Source organism: Spinacia oleracea, chromosome 2 (assembly GCF_020520425.1).
Source record: "Spinacia oleracea cultivar Varoflay chromosome 2, BTI_SOV_V1, whole genome shotgun sequence".
NCBI classification, from domain to species: Eukaryota; Viridiplantae; Streptophyta; class Magnoliopsida; order Caryophyllales; family Amaranthaceae; genus Spinacia; species Spinacia oleracea.
The window spans coordinates 94,515,288-94,533,989 of NC_079488.1; the positions used below are offsets into that span (position 1 = coordinate 94,515,288).

At 35.1% G+C, this 18,702-nt stretch overlaps 2 protein-coding genes across 4 annotated transcripts; one reads left to right on the plus strand and one right to left on the minus strand.

The window, feature by feature from the left end:
* Positions 1-1,550: 1,550 nt before the first annotated feature.
* Positions 1,551-6,953, plus strand: LOC110805455 (protein BASIC PENTACYSTEINE6). Of its 3 annotated transcripts, none has more exons than XM_022011061.2 (4): positions 1,551-1,723; positions 3,880-3,980; positions 5,298-5,435; positions 5,586-6,953. In XM_022011061.2, exons 3-4 carry the CDS (start codon positions 5,367-5,369, stop codon positions 6,519-6,521), a joined length of 1,005 nt encoding a protein of 334 aa, XP_021866753.1. In that variant the 5' UTR covers positions 1,551-1,723; positions 3,880-3,980; positions 5,298-5,366; the 3' UTR covers positions 6,522-6,953. The 3 variants fall into 3 exon arrangements, with proteins under 3 accessions (XP_021866753.1, XP_021866754.1, XP_021866755.1); XM_022011062.2 differs by having other exon boundaries at positions 1,570-1,723; positions 3,880-3,942; XM_022011063.2 differs by lacking the exons at positions 1,551-1,723; positions 3,880-3,980 and adding an exon at positions 4,462-4,568.
* A 2,432-nt stretch (positions 6,954-9,385) lies between these two features.
* On the minus strand, positions 9,386-10,995 carry LOC110805444 (uncharacterized). The gene has a single exon (XM_022011050.2). It carries the CDS (start codon positions 10,351-10,353, stop codon positions 9,592-9,594), a length of 762 nt encoding a protein of 253 aa, XP_021866742.1. The 5' UTR covers positions 10,354-10,995; the 3' UTR covers positions 9,386-9,591.
* Positions 10,996-18,702: the final 7,707 nt, after the last annotated feature.

Consider the following 18,702-nt stretch of genomic DNA (forward strand, 5'->3'; position numbering starts at 1 on the left):
GGGGTCATGAAGAGGGGGATAAAGTTTATTTTGTACCTCTGGGATTGGAAGTGGTGGGTATCGTTTATGTCGTGGATGGAGATGAAAATTATAGGCGGGTATGGGTGTGCAGGCCTCACCTCGCCTCAAAGTTAACTAGGTATTACTATCGAATCCCAGGGTGGATGAGATAATTAAGTTTATGCTTGACACAAGAGGTGAATAAGAAATAAAATAAATTTATTTGTGTACCCTTATTTGTTTTAACTATTTTAATAAATAAGACACCGAATGAGCAATAATAAATTTATCCATCATTAATTCTAATTTGGAGAATACAGATAGGTAAGAGAAGAAGGGACCCTAACTGAACCAGCACCTAGCACAGGTGAACCAGCCCAGCTCCGCAGGTCATCGCTTGAGCGACTCCCAAGCATTTCGCAGTTGATGGGGCTCGAACTTGTGACCTCCAAGTCACAATGTGAGTTCCCCACCAACTCCACCAACTTATGTTGGTTAAGATATGTTACAATGTTAAAGTTAAATTACCTCAGACTACATATACCAGTACAATGTATATACGGAGATTTATTATTCCGATATAGATTACTATTGGACATAAATATTACAATATTATTAATTATTATGATATGGATTACGGTTGTACAATAGTGCTACCTCCGTTTCGGATAGTTTTTTACACTTTCCATTTTAATTCGTTTTGTAAAGTTTTTTACACTCTATTTTATTTCATTTTGTCATATAAATTTTACGTTTATACCCTTATTTGGCCTACCGCAATATTCAACTTGCAATATTTTATTATGGAAGTCTTCCCCGATACTTTATTCAACATAAATATCATTCGAGAACGGAGGTAGTATGAGAAATTTGTGGTAAATGTTACTCCTTCCGTCCCGGAATATTCGAAACGGTTTGATCACCACAGAGTTTAATGTATTGTAATTGGCTTATTATTTAATTAGATGGTGATTGGTAGTAGGGTATTTTTTTTTAATATAGGTAGTGAGATGTATGTCAAATAATCCGGGACGACCTTATAAGGAAAGCGTTTCGAATATTACGGGACGGAGGGAGTAATATTCTTTCATTCCTAAATAATTTTTTTGGTGCGAATGAGCCAAAATGATAATACAAATTACAAATGAGGGCAAACTCCGAAACCACTAAACCAATACCTTCGTGAATTTCTTTCCTATCTAATTAAATGCATCACTTCCTATTTACGACTGTCCTTTGTGAATCTTTTAACATCATCTCGTAGATGGTGGCAAATGTTTCTCCTTCACAACTCACAAGCACACGACTGCTGAATTAGTCCACTAAAACTCTAAAAGTCTGAATAACGGTAAAATCAGCAACAATAAAAAGGTTAAAAAAAATAGTGGGAAAATAAATATTGTCAAAAAAGCTAAAAAAGAGAAAATCAAAAGGCAAGAAAAAGGAGATGAATCCTTCAATAAAAAAAATTTAAATAAAAAACTTATAGTACTCCATAGTAATCAGACAAAGAAAGTCTAAAGAAATTCTTTTTTTTTTTCTTCTACTTACAATAATTATATAATTATAATTATTTTCATCAGCAATTTTCTCTCTCCTCCCCATCCCCCACCCCCAACTGTTCCTCCCACATTTCATTTACTATATTCTCTCCGATTTAGGGTTTCTCTCTCTCTTTCTTACACTCGTTTTTCTCTCTCCTCCATTTTTTTCGCAAGCTATGGTAAGCTTCAATCCAAACTGCTTGCATTTGATTCTTTCTTTTTTCTTTTTCTTTTTTTTGGGTTTCTTTTATTTTCTTTGCTCTGATCAGCAGATTTTTCATCAATTTGTTTGAATTTAAGCTTACAAGTATCTTACTTAGTTATTAGTATTTGCTTAATTTGATTGTTGGTAGTGTAAAATTTTCAGCTTTTCTGGGTTCTTGGTGCTTTTTGTTTGATTACTTGTTAATTTGAGTTCATTTTTCCGGGTTTGACTGGGTTTTGTGGGGGGTTTTGGGTTTTTTTTTTTGGTTAATTTGGGGGTTTGACTTGAGCTCATTTTGGTGAATTCTGAAGAAATTCAAGTAATTTAAATTTGTGGTTAGTTTTGGTTAACTGGTCGTACATGTGTAGTGTTGGCTGTGTTGATGAACTTATTGTTCCGGTTTCAAGCCTTTTCTGCCTGCTTTGGAGCATTAGATAGTCGAGTTGTCTTGGATTTAGTTACATTGTAGAAATCAATAACTTGCTTGTCGTATTATGAAATTCTATTGAAAATATGTGCCATAGCAGAGAAGAGGGTTTATGCAACCTATTACGGTGACGGAATCTGATTCTTCCTCCTCTATGGCGTGGCCTATTCTATTTTTCCAAACATTTCAAATGAGATTAGGAAGGGCAAATTATGTAAATGATATAACGGAAGTCACAGGCTTAAGAGAGTAAATGAAGTGTATGTACAGTTGATTGAAGTTAATTACAAGAAGTGTATGTCAGTTGATTGAATTTGATTATAAGAAGTGTATAGACAGTTGATTGAAGTTGATTACAAGAAGTGTTATCTGGAGCGAAGGCATTTATACTACGTATATGATTAGATGCACTCCCTCAACCTATTCAGATTCCTAGACTGCAGCAATCTTAATTAGAGGTCTACTACTGCTATTTTTCTAAAGAGGATTTTCTTATTTGTTTGATGAATGATGTTGTTCTATGACGGAGTGATCGATGGTTGATTAAGATGTACTCTGTTTCCCCCTATTTTAGGTTAGGGAGTAGGAGTTAGAGTTAGGTAACTGGATGTCCACTAGCCAGGAAATTGACACATTTTGTGTCTGCTCTATGGTATATACTTGAATATGTTGACTTGAGTTGTTTGTCTTCCTGATCGCCTGAGAATTGAACTAATTCAGATCAAGTCTTAACCAAATATGATTTCCTTTTCGTGCTGTATAATCATGTCCATCTTTCCTTCCCGGTTTAATCTTGTTCTCGAAGATCTTGGTCTTCAAAACTATCATAGTGCCTCTCCTCTTTCCATCATTCCTTCCAGAGTTACCTTCTTGAACTTGTTTAGGTCTCGCCCCATAAAATTCTTGACCCTCTTTGTCAATTATTTGATGAACTAGTTCTGGCTTCCTTATGGGAGAACAACAATTCCATTCAGGACACTTCGAAAACTTGTATTCAGACCTTAAACTTTTTTTGAAATTGGTATCTAGGTTATTTGTTGCTTTTTTCTAATGCACTATTGTCTCTGGAAATACGTGTTGCAAGTTTCATATCATATGCATTTGCATTTTGCCTTACTTCACCTTCAATGCATTAGAAAAAAGCCTGTCTATGTATCATCATATGTATCATCATTAATGCATTTGCATTTTTCCTTACTTCCCCTTTAAACATATCATTTTCATATCTTGAAACCCTGTCTATTTTTAAGTTCATGCGCCCTCTCTTCTCTCAGTTTCTTTTGTATTCGCTGAAGCTGCATAACATAGAGATTTCATATATATGTCTGTTTGGTTCATGGAAGACTCGTCCTACTATATGAGCACAATTGTCTCTTATTGAGTTCTTTTGAAGTTAATTTGCGGTGCTCAAGAATTTAGTGGGGCTTGTTTGTTTCTGTTAAGGTAAGAGCTTGATGTGCTGATGAAATGCTTTTGATTCAGTTTTAATGGACACACTCCATCAATGTTTGACAATTAAAAGACTTGATTGCTAGCGGGATGAGAGCATTATGCCATTATGGCCAATTGAATATTACTGGACAAGTAGTAAAAGAAACAGTCAAAAATGTTTTCTAGTGATAACTGAGAAATTGCATGTATTGTGCTATGATAATGCCTTACGTTTGTTCTGTTTTTCAATTTGATTTGCTTGTAAAATGCAGATTCCTGACTGAGAAATATGTTTCCCTCCGCATATTCGATGCTAGAAGACCTCCTTAGCTGAGGTAATATCATCTCACCGGTTCCGATTATAAGCATCTGGGTAAAGTTGCTATTTTTTAGACTGCTGTTGATCTAAAAATATGAAATTTGAAGTCTTGATATTTAATAGTGGTTTTGTTATTCTCTTGTGATATCTCAGCAAAATTCTGATAGCATTCATAGCATAGTCGCTCTATTCCTTCTTTTTTGAATAAGTAATTTGCAAAGCACAATCATAGCTTCTTCGACTACACAGAGAATTTCGGTCCTATATTATATCTTGCTATGAGTTATATTGATGCACCTTATTGTTGTGAATTTTGTGATTGAGGGATAAGACTGCATGCTAGCACTTCCATGATGACGTAACCAACTTAAATATTTCAGCATTTAGTAGAGTTTAACAAACACGCGAGCAATTAATGTAATAAAGTGGTTTTTTAGAGCAGTTAGTTTAGCAGCTACCTTGCTTTGCTTTTTTTCCTTTTAACAGTTTCCCCCTTTTTTTATTACCTTGCCTTGTTCTGTACATTCTGAAAAAGGAGTAGCAGCTGCAATTCTCACTGGAAAGTGGTTAACTAGTTGATCTTTTGCCTTTTATCAAATAGTTGAGCTTCAAGAGGTTACTGAGAGAGAGAACCTGCCAAAGGTGATGAATTTTACTAAAGAAGTCTCATTTATCGTTGATGTAATTCCTTACATCTAATAGTTAACTGGAGAAGCTATGATTATTCTCCTTTCCTATTGCATAAGCAGTGTCTTGTATTCATTTAGAGATTAGGGTATATTCTTGTTTGATCCCTCTAATCAAAGGTTTTAGTTTTTATATGTGATCATAGGAAAAAAAGGATGGGTCAAGAGACTCAAGATCGCAGAAAGGGTAACAGTTGCAGTGTCATCGTGCTTCGCGGCATGACTTTGCCAGTTGAAAGTTTTCCATATCATTGTAATGCAGAAGTTTTAAACGACAGTTTTAGTTCGTATTTGAAAATATACTTTTTAGCTCCTTATCTTTGTTTTTTAAGTTGGAAGAAAAGCGAGATTCGAAATGGTGTAATTACTAGAAAATGTTTATGTCAATTTGACTAATGTCAATAGGCATAATGGCTAAATCGAAAATATAAATGCCTAGCAGATGTTGATGTGGCTTTTTGTGGAACGCCATTTTGAATATCCTTTAGAACAGCCTTTTCATAACCTATCAGCCTTGATTTTGTTTTCGTGTGAGATTATATGTCCGCAATAGATGGGCAGTGGTATATCTTTTTGGTGGTTCCTTTCTATCATAAGTTAGATTCTTCTGTTCTCCTTCAGTTAGGACTTCAGTTTTCCTACTTCTGAATTTTCATATTCCGTTTGTAATGGTCTTTTGAAACAGGTGGTCGCAATAAGCCTATAAAGGTAGCAGCATTTGTGAACCGTGACATTTCTCATATTTTGATTTAGAATGGATGATAGCGTGCATCGTGAAAACGGGAGACATAAGCCTGAAATGTATAAACCACCACATAGTCAGGTAAAGTGACGTTTTCATCTGCAATTTCATGATTGCATCATAAACTTGGTCATCTTCCTAATTCTTCACTCAAGGTCTGCTGGTAAATTTTGTTTCCTTTATTCGGTAGCACTTTTCTGAGATCTTTGTGCTGTGATTTCTTTGTTTCAGTGGTTGATGCAACAGCCACAGTCAATGAAGCATATGATGTCCATTATGGCTGAAAGAGATGCTGCAATCCAAGAGAGAAATATGGCCATCAATGAAAAGAACAAGGCCTTGGAAGAGAGAGACATGGCATTTATGCAACGAGATACTGCTATGCAGGAAAGGAATGAGGCCCTCATGGAGCGGGATAATGCACTGGCAACACTTCAGTATCGGCAAAATTCTATAAACGGTGGTAGTAACAGTTGCCCACCCGGGTGCCAAATTTCACGTGGTGTAAAACACATGCACCATCCTCAGCAACATATACAGCATCCTCCTCATGTGGGTGAAGTTTCTTATGACGGGAGAGAAGTTCAGGTACCAGATGCCCTACCATTGACTTCTGTAGCCCCAGAGAGCGCAAAATCCCGGAAAGTGAAACGGCCAAAAGATCCTAATGCAGCATCCCCAAACAAGAAAACATCGAAAACTGGACGAAAGGCTAAGAGAGAAGGTGATGACTTGAATAAGATTATGTTCTCCAAATCTCAAGAGTGGAAGGGAATGCAGGATATGGGAGATCATGATGGCTATAAGCAAATGGGTGCGCCGAAATCTGACTGGAAGGGACCAGATCTTGGATTGAACCAAGTAGCATTTGATGAGTCAACTATGCCACCTCCTGTTTGCTCTTGTACCGGGGTTTATAGGCAGTGTTACAAATGGGGCAATGGAGGATGGCAGTCCTCATGCTGTACAACAACGATATCCGTGTACCCATTACCAGCAGTACCCAACAAACGACATGCCCGAGTTGGTGGCCGAAAGATGAGTGGTAGTGCTTTCAGCAAACTACTCAGTAGGCTTGCTGCTGATGGACATGATCTTTCAACTCCGGTTGACCTCAAGGATCACTGGGCTAAACATGGGACAAATCGCTACATCACCATCAGGTAATACGGTTAGAGACTTAGAAAGTTTGAATTAAACTAGATCCATTTATATGTAGCAGTGGATTTCAGCTACAAGGAAGCGTTTGAAATAGCAAATTAGAAAGAAATGTGGCAATTCTCGTTTCTTGAATTCTCTTTCCCGAGGACCATGAAATCACTACCTCCTCCTTGGGGTCTAACCGTGGAGCTTATGAACCGGTAAATTCAATTGTGAAAGAGCATGGTCTTCAACTCGGCACATCTTGTGAAGTGGTATTTGTAAAGCAGCAGCTATTTAATATTTCAAGGCAACTCTAATGTTAAGGTAATTGTAACATCCTTGTTATATCTAAGAAAAAAGTTGCTTTGCCAACTTTATTTTTAAAGGGCTTAGTGAAAAACTGGAAGTTCATGTTTTCTGCTCATAATTTGAAACTTTCTGGCTTAGCCTTTAGCAGATTGTGTAGTTTATAACAAGTACGGAGTATAGGGTTATATGCATGATTTCATTAAGGCCAAAAGCTTGTGCTCTTGGAACTACTTTTTGAGTTTTCGAGGAAAGCTTTAATCACCAAGGAAAGAGCTCAGTACATTTTCCAGAAGTTTTATTGAGCTTCATAATTTCATTTTATGGTTTATAAAAAGTCTTGTTATTTTTAATATAATCTTTTTATGAAGATTGAAGGATGTGCAAATTCAGGTGGTTCTTGAGTTCTTGTAGCAGAACAACTTCACTTCTTATACTAAGTTTATGCCCTAGTGGAGCAATCAAAATCAAATTCAGAGATGATCGTGTTTTCATTTTTTCTAATTAATTAAAATTTAAATACTACGCAGGTTGAATTCATGTGTAATCAGAATTAGCAAGTGAGAGAATTGGATGGTTTAAATTTAAGGGCGTTTCAACATTTCTACAACTAATAAAATCGGGGTTAGTGGGTACTTTTTCAGGTCAAAGCTATTTTTCAACATGTCCAAATGTACGTGCATGATTACTAGAGGTGGCAATGGATTGAATTTGGTTGGGTCGGAATCAGGTCGACTCATTTATAAACGGGTTGGGATTTTTTTCTTCTTATTTTATACTTATCTTAGTGCTTTTCCTTAAATTGCACTTTAAGTTCGCAAATTCTTATTTACAAGTAGTGTATATTAAATATCGTACAACGGAGTAAAAATTAATTCAAATTGCATAAAAGTTACCCTAATATATGTACTCCCTTCGTATTTATTTAAGGGATACACTTGTCTTTTTCGGCCGTATTTATTTAAGAGATACACTTACCATTTTTAGTAACTTATCAACCCCACCATCTAATTAAATAATACATCTAATTTACCTTATGACCCACCATCCTATTAAACAAATAATTTCATAAACCCACCCCACCTCCCAACCACCAAAATGACATGGTCCCCACTTGTTTAATTATTAAAATATCTATGCAACCCTACTTGCTTTATTATTTTATTTCATTCAATTCTTCTTCTTAATACCCGTGCCCGGCCAAGTGTATCTCTTAACTAAATACGGAGTATCTATTTTTTAGTGATAAAATTTTTCATTTTGATAAAAATTATTTTTTCAAAATCACTAATGATGAAATATAAAATAAAGGATTTTTTTCAAACTTACCACCTTATAAAATTTTAAGTTAAAATTACCACCTTATAAAATCACAAGCCTTTAAAGTTACCACGTGTTAACAAATTCTGTCAATTTTTTCGTTAACATGTGGTAACTTTGAAGTTACCACATGAGTTGAAATGATGTTACAATACTAGAGTAGTTCGTTACTGAGTCTTCGGCTCACCGTTTTATATTTCCTGTTTTAGGTACTGTTGGGATCAAGGGAATACGTACATAGCGGCGAGGATTTCATTATGACAGGTTCACCTGGTATAATACTTAAGTTAACCTAGTTCATATCAAGTTTTAATGAGACTATGTAGCATCTACGTTTAAAGTAATAGAATGATTGATTATTCAAGGTTTATTGTCGCCTTGTACCTCCCTCATGTCCCGACCAAATAGGATATTCCCGCTGCTAAGTATGCTTTATTACTTGAATTAGAGGTCGGTGCGTTACACCTCCGAGGCTAGTTAACATACTTGTGTCATTGTGTGTCGATCGTAAACATTCGAGCCTAAACGCATCTCAAGCAAGGTTTTCTCCAACACAACAATTAAACCTCATCCGAGGTTACTTGTTTCATACCCGAAACAAGAGTGGATATGAGTTAACGTACGACTCAGCTACCCTGGTTGTTGTACAGTTGTACTGGTGATTAATTTAGTTCCAACTCCCATATATATCTAGTGGCATTATTTGTACCTCTCCTTATGTCAAAAGTAAATAAAGAAAACATACAATGAACTAGAGTTGGTGTGTTGATTAGTGCAATAATGCCTGTCTTATCTAATTGTTGAAAATATGATCCATGATCCAAACTGTTGATCATGGCGAAACATCTAATTCGAAGTTAAACAACTACAATCTAAACTTAACATCTTCTTATCCTCTTTCGCGCTTGTGTTTCTTTTACTTAACTTCATTGCGCTTGTATCAAAGCTTTGCATAACTTTTCCAGTAGCGTTTCTAGTACAATCTTTTCTTTGTATGAACTTTTACTACTGAACATTGTTGGAATATACTTGTGATTTGTGACTTGGGTGAATCCTGCTTATTTTACTGATTCTTAGGAGTAAGTTATAGTATGGAGTATGGAGAAGTACTAATCACTGGAATTCACGATTAAGTGTTGAACAGGAGAATCTGTCAGCGTAATCAAGGCCAAAAACAAACAAAAGGTCTGACATATAAACAAATAACAACAATATGTCTTGCAAAGATCAAGAATTAGAGTATGCAATATTAAACAGAAATGTCTGTCAGAGTTTTAATTTACTTTAATCACAGTAAGATTTAGCAAAAACAAATACTACTTGGTGCTTGAAATGGGCATCCGAGGTGAATGCACATAAGTTTAACAACAAAGCGAAATCTTAATACTCTATACCCCAACAAAGGCAACAAAAATCCTTTATAGGATAAAAAAAATTAATTGGAATGAAGACCTTTTGATGATTATGATTATGCTTGAATTTGAAACCTTGAACATTTGATGGAGCCCATGCAAAGATCGATTTCTATGAAGTTCTCTTCATTCATCTCATTTAACATCTCCATCCAGTTTTGCTGCCTGAAGTGTGATTTTAATGAGCAATCAGACCATTTCTGATGCTGTAATCCATACCAAGACGGGTCTTGTGATCGCTTTGAGTCAACATAGTGACCTGTTGGAAGCGCGATTTCAATCAAACTCTCTTCGTCTGAGATTGACCCGTCTGAATAGTTTGTGCTGTTACTCAGATTTTCTCTGAACATAGAATCATTTTCTGAATCTTCACTTGAAGTTGTTGTGTGATCAACACTTTCACTGTCAGACAGTAATACTTCTGGTGACCTGTGCAAGTATACGCCGCCGTCTGTTTTATTTTCCTTGAGCTGCTTTTTGTGCTTTGATACTTGTACTTGTTTAACAATTTCACCAACATTTCCTTCTACAGTTTCAACTTCTGAGTCATTCGCCGGTCTTACTAATTTGTGTTGAAGACTTGATTCAGAAAGAGCCTCCTGAGTGGAGCGCGTTGGTGAGTTTTCTCTGCGTGCTGATATCTGCTGGTATTGCTTTAACCGACAAAGAATTACAGGACATAGAATAAGAAAAAGAGCTGATGTTGCAACGAAGATACTAAGAAACCCAAAGCCTGAAGATTGAGAAAAGGCAAGTAAGGATCCAAGGGCAGCAAGCCAAGGGAACGGGCTTCTTACTAAGCGTGTATAAGCTGCCATTTGTTCTTATTCTTCTTTGAGTAGAAACTATGTATACAACTCTAATGGATTGATCGAAAAAGAACATAAATTCCAATATGAGAAGAAGAAGAAGAAGAGAGGGAAAGAGGCACTCTTAGAACTTACAATACACTGAGTACCAGAAAGTAGTTATGGAAAAATGTAGTTTGCAAGTTTAACAAAAAATTAGGTGAGGGGCTGAGGGTTAAGGTTAATAACAGAGGATTTTGTCTTGAAAAACCCCTAAGCTGGTTTTTAATTAAGGTACCTAGTTTTATAGGTTAAAAGTGAGAGAGAGATGACTTTGGAGTAAGAGAAGCCATGTGAAGTCTTCTGAGCTCACCACATGCCACTTTTCCCTCCAACTTGGAATTTTAAACAAACAAAATACTTACATTAAACTCCAAAATTAGTACTAGTAATTATATTAACTAGCTATAATACTCTCTAGGAAATTTCCCAACTTCAAACTTGTATCACACCAAAACCATGTCTAGTTTCATCTTCTTTGCTCGATAAACAATGCTCTGCCTTTTCGGAAGTCCCAGAGAACGCAGGGACTCAGGTAGGGTAGTTTATGAAACTAGAGACTAGAGACTAGAGACTAGAGACTAGAGACTAGAGAGCGCAATGCAAGAATAGGACTAGATATGTTAATTTTATGAGCAGTGTAGTGATAAGTTTTAGTTAATCCAATAATTGCTTTATTCATTATTAGTGATTTAGTGGTGCTTTATTAGTGAATGGACCTTGTTTAATTACATTAAGATCGCGTTAATCATATCTGTAGACGAGATCAAGAGGGACCAGCAGTGGTGATCTCTTGTAAGATTAGGCCATGCTTGCTTCAATATTTGCTCCTTTAATGATGGCTTTTAAGCATGCTTTAGCATTTTGGACCATCAATTTGTCTGCAGGAAAGTTATCCCCTCTACCAATTGTCTCTTACTTATCATAACTAAACTAAAATTAGATGGTGTAATGTACTCGCTCCGTTTCGAAAACAATGGGGAGGGTTTCCTTAAATGGGTATTTTAAAATAATAGAGACAATGTGCTTTATTCTAATTTTGGTATATGACTCATCATATTTAAAGAATTCACATTACTCTTTTATCCACTTTACTTACAACTTTCCACTCAATCTACTTTATATTCTCTTTTTACTAATAACTTTCTATCCAACCTATTTTTTTAGTCTTATTTTCTTACACCACTCCACTCAACCTAATTTTTTTATTATTCTTTTCTTACAACATTCCACTTTTTCTATACTTATTTCTTACATTCCAATTATTTACCTTGGTTGTTGTGAAATACGTAAGTGTCCCCATTAGTTCGAAACGGAGGTAGTACATTGTTACTAGGGGTGTTCATAAAAAACCGTAACCGTAAACCGTACCGAAAACCGAAAAAACCGACCTAAATGGGCGGTAAACCGAACCGAAAAAATAATATAAACGGTTACGGTAACCGAACCGGCAAAATTAACGGTTAAACGGGTCGGTTACGGTTACGATTTTTGACAAAACGGTTAACCGAATAAACCGATTTTTTTTTTTCAAAAAAATTATTCAATTTAATTTAGTTAGAGGTGACAAAATCACAAAATTATAGGTAAAGTATTTTAGTAAAAAATGTTTGTTTGTGCACAACTATCCCAATTAGTGTACTTACTTCTTTGGCTCTTAGCCCATTAGTCCTTTCTTGAAACAATAAGTACGTTACTTCGTAATTTTGTTTGAACTTGTGTAATTTTAGACGTTGTTTAGACTTATTTTTTTTTGACTTGATCTTCTATTTCAAATTGTTATTTTTTGTACAAAAATAATACGATAAATGTGATCTAAAATAAAAAATAAAAAATTTAATAGCGGTTTATGGTTAACCGGGTAACCGTACCGAAACCGCGGTTAACCGTTTAAACGGTACGGTTACGGTTCATGAAGATGCCGAACCGAATCAAGTTTCGGGACGGTTAACCACCCATGAACACCCCTAATTGTTACTGTTGATATCTTTTTCCTTGGATATTTTTTTTTCTTGATAGCTCGCCTTATTTAACGGTCGCCTCATTTTAAAATGTTTTCTATTAAAGTAGACACCACCTAACTTATGTCAGCTCCTCGCGCATAATCTCTATCTCGATGCTTGTTTTGGCCCTATTTAGTTCACCTTATTTCTCCTGATCTGATCTGAACTTATTTTTTTTGATCTGATCTAATCAGAACTTATTTTTTCTAATATGATCTGGTCTGATCTGATATGATCTGATTCTTCAGAATTAAGTTTAAACAAAAATCTACAGTTATTAATATTAAACGACTTACGTGTAAAATAAATTATTGCACAAATTTATAATATTGCTATTATTTATTTGGCTTTGCTCATGATTTAACTATTCCTTATATTAGATAGACCTATACATGATCTAGATAGATCGGTTATGATCTAGACATATAAGTTCTGATATGTATATGATCTATATAGATCAGTTCAGATCTGGACATGATTTGTACAGATCAGTTCTGATTTGGACATGATATGTACAGATCAGTTTTGATCTGGACATGATCTGTACAGTTCAGTTTTGATTTGGACATGATCTGTACAAATCAGTTTTGATCTGGACATGATATGTACAGTTCAGTTTTGATTTGGACATGATCTGTACAGATTAGTTCTGATCTGGACATGATCTGAGCAGATTAATTCTGATCTGGTCATGATCTGTATAGACCAGTTCTGATCTGGTCATAATCTTTACAAGTCAATTATGATATGGACATGATCTTTGCAGGTCAATTCTGATCTTAACATAATCTGTACATAGTCGATATCTAGACCAGTTATAATTTTGACGTATCGATTCTGATCTGGACATGATCTGTACAAATCGGTTTTGATCTGAATATATTGATTCTGTAAGGATCGGCTCTGATGTAGACAAGATCTTTGCAGATTTGAACATTATTTGGACATGATCTGTACAGATCAGTTATGATCTGGATATTGCCCGATTCTATCAGTTCTGATCTGGATACATAATGGTTCTGATCTATAAAAATAAGTTCTAATATGGACATGACCTGATCATATCGTTTCTGATCTGGACTTAATGGTTTTAATCTGGACATGATGAATATGAATGTTTTGTTAATGTTCTTTTATGCTTTAAATAATAGATTTTAATTGCACCGACAACAACATTATTTTTTATTAAAGCAATAATAGTAATAAAATATTAAATATAATAACAATGATATAAACATATACCAATAATGATAATAATAATAGTAATAATAATAATAATAATAATAATAATAATAATAATAATAATAATAATAATAATAATAATAATAGTTATCTGGTCTGATCTGAACTTATTTTTTCTGATCTGATCTGGTCTTATCTGATCTGATTAAACCTGAAATAAGTAATAAGGTCCTGAAATAAGGTGAACTAAACAGGGCCTTTATGTTAGTGCTATGTATAAATTAAAGCTATATGTCATCTTTTTACTATTATATGTTTTTAAAACACAATAATTTTCTTGCCATGTGTCATCTTCTTACTATTATATGTTTTTTTAATTGTTCTATTTACTGTTGAAGTTCTAATTTTATTTTTAAAAAATAAAATAAAAATCTTACATGACTCTTCATATACTTTTAATTAATTTTATTTCATATAAAATACATCTTAAATTCTGAATTCATCTATGGTGAAATAATTCATTAGTTTTTCACTATCCTTTTACTTTTATATAGCATATACAATTATATAGATTTAATAAAATATATGCATATATGTGTATGTTTTGTTAGTGCAACTTGGTTAAGTCGTATGATTTATTTTTGATTACCACCCCAAATTCTTGTTTCCATAAAGGGTATGTAGATAATGAGGAAAGCAAGATCTCTTTTGTATTCTTTCTAGTTCTAGGCAGATCTCAAACACTAAGGATAATTTGTACATTAAGTAAGTAAGCAACATTTAATTGCACTTAATGTTGAGATCAAGTTGTTAATAAAAAAATAATCAAAGCTTTGTAATTAGTAAATCTGGAATGATGAACTATTAGTAGCTAAAATTGCATAATGGGAAATCAGTAAAAATCAACTTTAGTAGCTAAAATTGCATAATGGAATGATGAACTATTAGTAGCTAAAATTGCATAATGGGAAATCAGTAAAAACCAATAATAATAGTTATCTAGTCTGATAACTATTATTATTATCTGATATGATAGTTCATAATGGAATGATTTTATCTGATCTGATTTACTGCAAGTTAAGCTTGTACCACGGAAGGAGCTAAAAATTCATAAGCATGTACCATGGTACAAGCTAAATATTCATAAGTCTATATTAGTTAAGGTTTTGATTTGTTGTTGCATTTGATTTAATGTAATCGAAAAAAAAAATTAGAGACTTATGCATTTTTAGCTCCTTCCATGGTACGGGCTTATGAATTTTAATCTCCTTCCATGCTACGGGCTTAAATTGCATAAGTTAATACCATGGTCGAAGCTAAAAACTCATAAGTCTGTACAATGGTACAAACTTAAAATTCATAAGCCTGTACCATGGTGCAAGCTAAAAATGTATAAGTTTCTAAAAAAAAAATCCGGACAAAAAAAAGAACTCTTGTGAAGACTCGGCCATTTTGTCGCCGGCGACGTGATGGTGCTGGCCGAAGGTAGCGGCCGGCGATGGTGGTCGGAGGTGGTGGGAGAGAATTGGAAAGTAAAATTAAGTAAGGGTACTAATGGAAAATAAGGGAAAATAGTGGGGCAGTTTTGAGTAACCAAATTAAAATATTCTGACAAATCTGGTATAAATATTTTAATTAAACATTTTAATTGATATATTGTAGAAAAATGTAATAATGTAATTTTTTTTTGATTCTATCCATAACTAACATATATATTTCAAATCAGTATGATCATACTATTTTAGATTGTTTCCATAATAAAATCATAATATTTTCTATTGATATACACGGTAGAAGAAAATAAATGAAAAAAATAAAATAAAATTATAATAATCCAACCTTTGTCCGGTAATCCATTAACAGTACCACCTATGCGATATTTCTAGATGATCTAGTCTTTGATACCTATTTTCTTTAAACGGATCTTGTTAAATTACGACTTGCAAAATCAGGTCAATCAGGTCACTGCCATATAAGATAATTGACTTGATTTGTCAATCAGGTCACTGCCATGTAGAACAATCGACTAAAAAGGCCGCGAATGGTGTAATTATATAATGTGAGGCATGATACCCATAGCTTACATAGAAGGAAGATGTAGCAAGAGTGACAAATGCAACCCGGCCAGTTGTCGATTGTCCCGTAAGGAGCAAATAGTAGCTGTAAGAATGAAGTAAAATGGCAATACAGATGCAGCCACTTGTCGAATGTCGACGGGCGTCGCAAATCCTAGCTGTAATAACGAAGCAATGCCACATGGAAATCCAGCAATTTAGAGACCTCTTAAGTCTTTGCCCTGTGTTCTAGCTACAAGACTTAGATTGTGGTATTAAACAAAAGGTTTAAGCCTTTAAGTTTGGATTTACTTTCGTTGAAAGTTGCTACTTTGGTTGAAGCAATATTAGTTCAAGTGTGAGCTGAGCATTATTAATATATATAGATCGATGGTACTCTTTTTGGGGAGGGTAATTAGGCTTAGGAATGTCTTAGGGTGTGAATTCCTATTCATTTCCTAGGTTGGGGACCATGCCTCTTTTTTGATGAATGTTTCGTTGTAATTTGTTGCCTATTTGGACTTGTTACTTTTGATAAACTCTCTTATTTTATCCATTTCAAATTCGATACCTTTTGTAAATGGATATACTCTCATCAATGCTCATACGCTCATGGATGTAGATAGAGCTGTCAAAATTTGACGCGATCCGAAAAACCGGACCTCTATTTTTAAGGATTCGGATTCGACTCGAGACCCGAAATTTTGTTAAAATAGGAAACCCGTAATCCGACCGTATCCAACCTGTTCAAACTGACGACCGATTTCGACCCGCTAATGTATGACCCAGACCCGAACCTGACACCCGACCGAAATATAACCGATAACAAAATTGAGTCAGTTAACCCGATCGAATAATGATCCGAACCCGATTCAACACCCGACCCGATGTCAACCCGAAACCGATTATAACCCGGTGAAACCTGTTATTGACTCAATCATGACAACCCGTTACCTGAATTTACGCGACATGTTGACAACCCGATTTGTCACTGACCTAATTAACTAAATAATAACTTAAATCAAGTTAATATTTTTATTATAATTACCTAATCTAGAACAAGTGAAAAGCGTTAAACCAAATTTAACCAAATTTATAAAAGTTAATTATAAGGTTAAAATTTGACTAGACCTGATAGCTATCTCACCTGGTCTTAACCCGTGCACGATAGTGAACCCGACCTGAATTTTAACCGGTCTGGTAATTATTCGATCCGAATTTGACCCGACTCGTTAAGACTCGAACCCGTAATTGTACCCGACTAGAAAAAGACCCGACCCGAACCCGAACCGTACCCGACCTATACCGAAACGGAAAAATAACCCGACATGACCCGACAAATTTTCAACATGACCGAACCCGACCTGAACCCAACCTGCACCCAGTGATAAAATGACCGGACACGACCCGACCAGATCATGACCCGAGACCCGAGATGACTAGACCCGGACCCGGCTCGAGTAACCGTTTTAACAGCTCTAGATGTAGATATATAATATTTAAACACGTAAAATTAGGAACACAAGCTATATTACTGGTGTACAATGTGTGATATAAATTACATGTATATAATGTAAGGTATATATGAAATAACAACCTTAACCATTTATGTCATATGCTTGCAATAACCCGAGACTCCCGTACCATGCAATAACTAGTTTAAGAGGGGCTAAATGTTAAGAGGGAACATTTGGATTAAATGTACGTACCTTGTACTTACTTAATCCTGTAAAAGTTGGGCAGTACATAGTTTGTCTGTTGCTACTTTTTATTGTTACCTCGATGTGATGCTGCTTTTGAAGCAACAATTAGAGGTTGGGCTGCTTCACTAATCACTATAAACTTTAGTAATTTTGTTTTATAATGGATAGTTTTCGAGGTTAACTTTAACGATTTCGCATTTTCTTGTGCTAACTTTTGTACGATTCTTACCTTTATAAATCACTCATTGTAATCGTAGATAATTCGGATTTTTCATGAAATGCCCCCGAGGTTTGTCTTAATGCACCAAATACCCCTAAACTTTTTAGAATGCACCAAATGCCCCTGAGATTTTAAACAATAACACAAAATGCCCTTAGTGGGCATTTTCCGTCCATTCCGTTAAGTCACCGTTAACATTAATTTTTTTTTTTTCCTCTTTTTTTTTTTTTTTTAATTCTCTGTCTCTTTCTCTTTCCTTTTTCAATCTTCATGAACTTCACTCACAACCACCACCAAGCCACCACCAAACCCCATTATTTCACCTGAACTCAAGGAGAAGCTTTCTACTACTCCCCTTTCAAAGATTCAACTCAAACTCAAACAAACACATTCGATTTTCCTCTCTTCTCAAAATTCAGATCTACAACACAAGCCCTAACAAAAAAATTGATCCTCAAATCGGGGATTTCAATCTAGCATTGCTGCTCGTCGTAATAATCGGAACGGAGGGGGAAGTGCAGGGGAAGGAAATGTCGCCGACGAGGAAGGGGGAATGGGGTTTGGTGGTGGCGGCAGTGAGGAGCAGTGAGGAAGTGCGGGGGAGGAAACCCGGGGGGAGGGGTTTGGTGGTGGCGGCATTGAAGGTCAGTGCGGGGGAGCGAAACGCCGGGGGGTGGGTTTTGGTGGTGGCTGCATTGAAGTTCGTGGCAGTTTTGTTCAATTTGTTTTTGGTCACAGTTTTTGGTGGTGGCGGCGATACCATACATACAGTGCTAACATGGAAGCTCTCTCTCTCTCCTCTCACAAATTCTTATTTACAATGGGTGTACAATAAATATTGTACACCAAAGTAAAAGTTAACCCAAAATGCTTAAAAGTTAAGCTTATATATGTAAAAGTTATCTATTTTTAAGTGATAAATTTTTTCATTTTAGTAAAACTTATTTCTTCAAAATCACTAATAATGTATAAAATTAATCATTTAACCATTTAAAATATTTATCTATCAATTTTTTTTTACTAATATAAAAGTTAATCAAAATTAGGTTAAAGTTACAAAGAAAATGGTTAAAGTTATCTTGGTGTACAATAGATTTATTGTACACCTTGTGCGCGCAAGACCTTTTGGTCTCCTCTTCTCTCTATCCTGATCAACA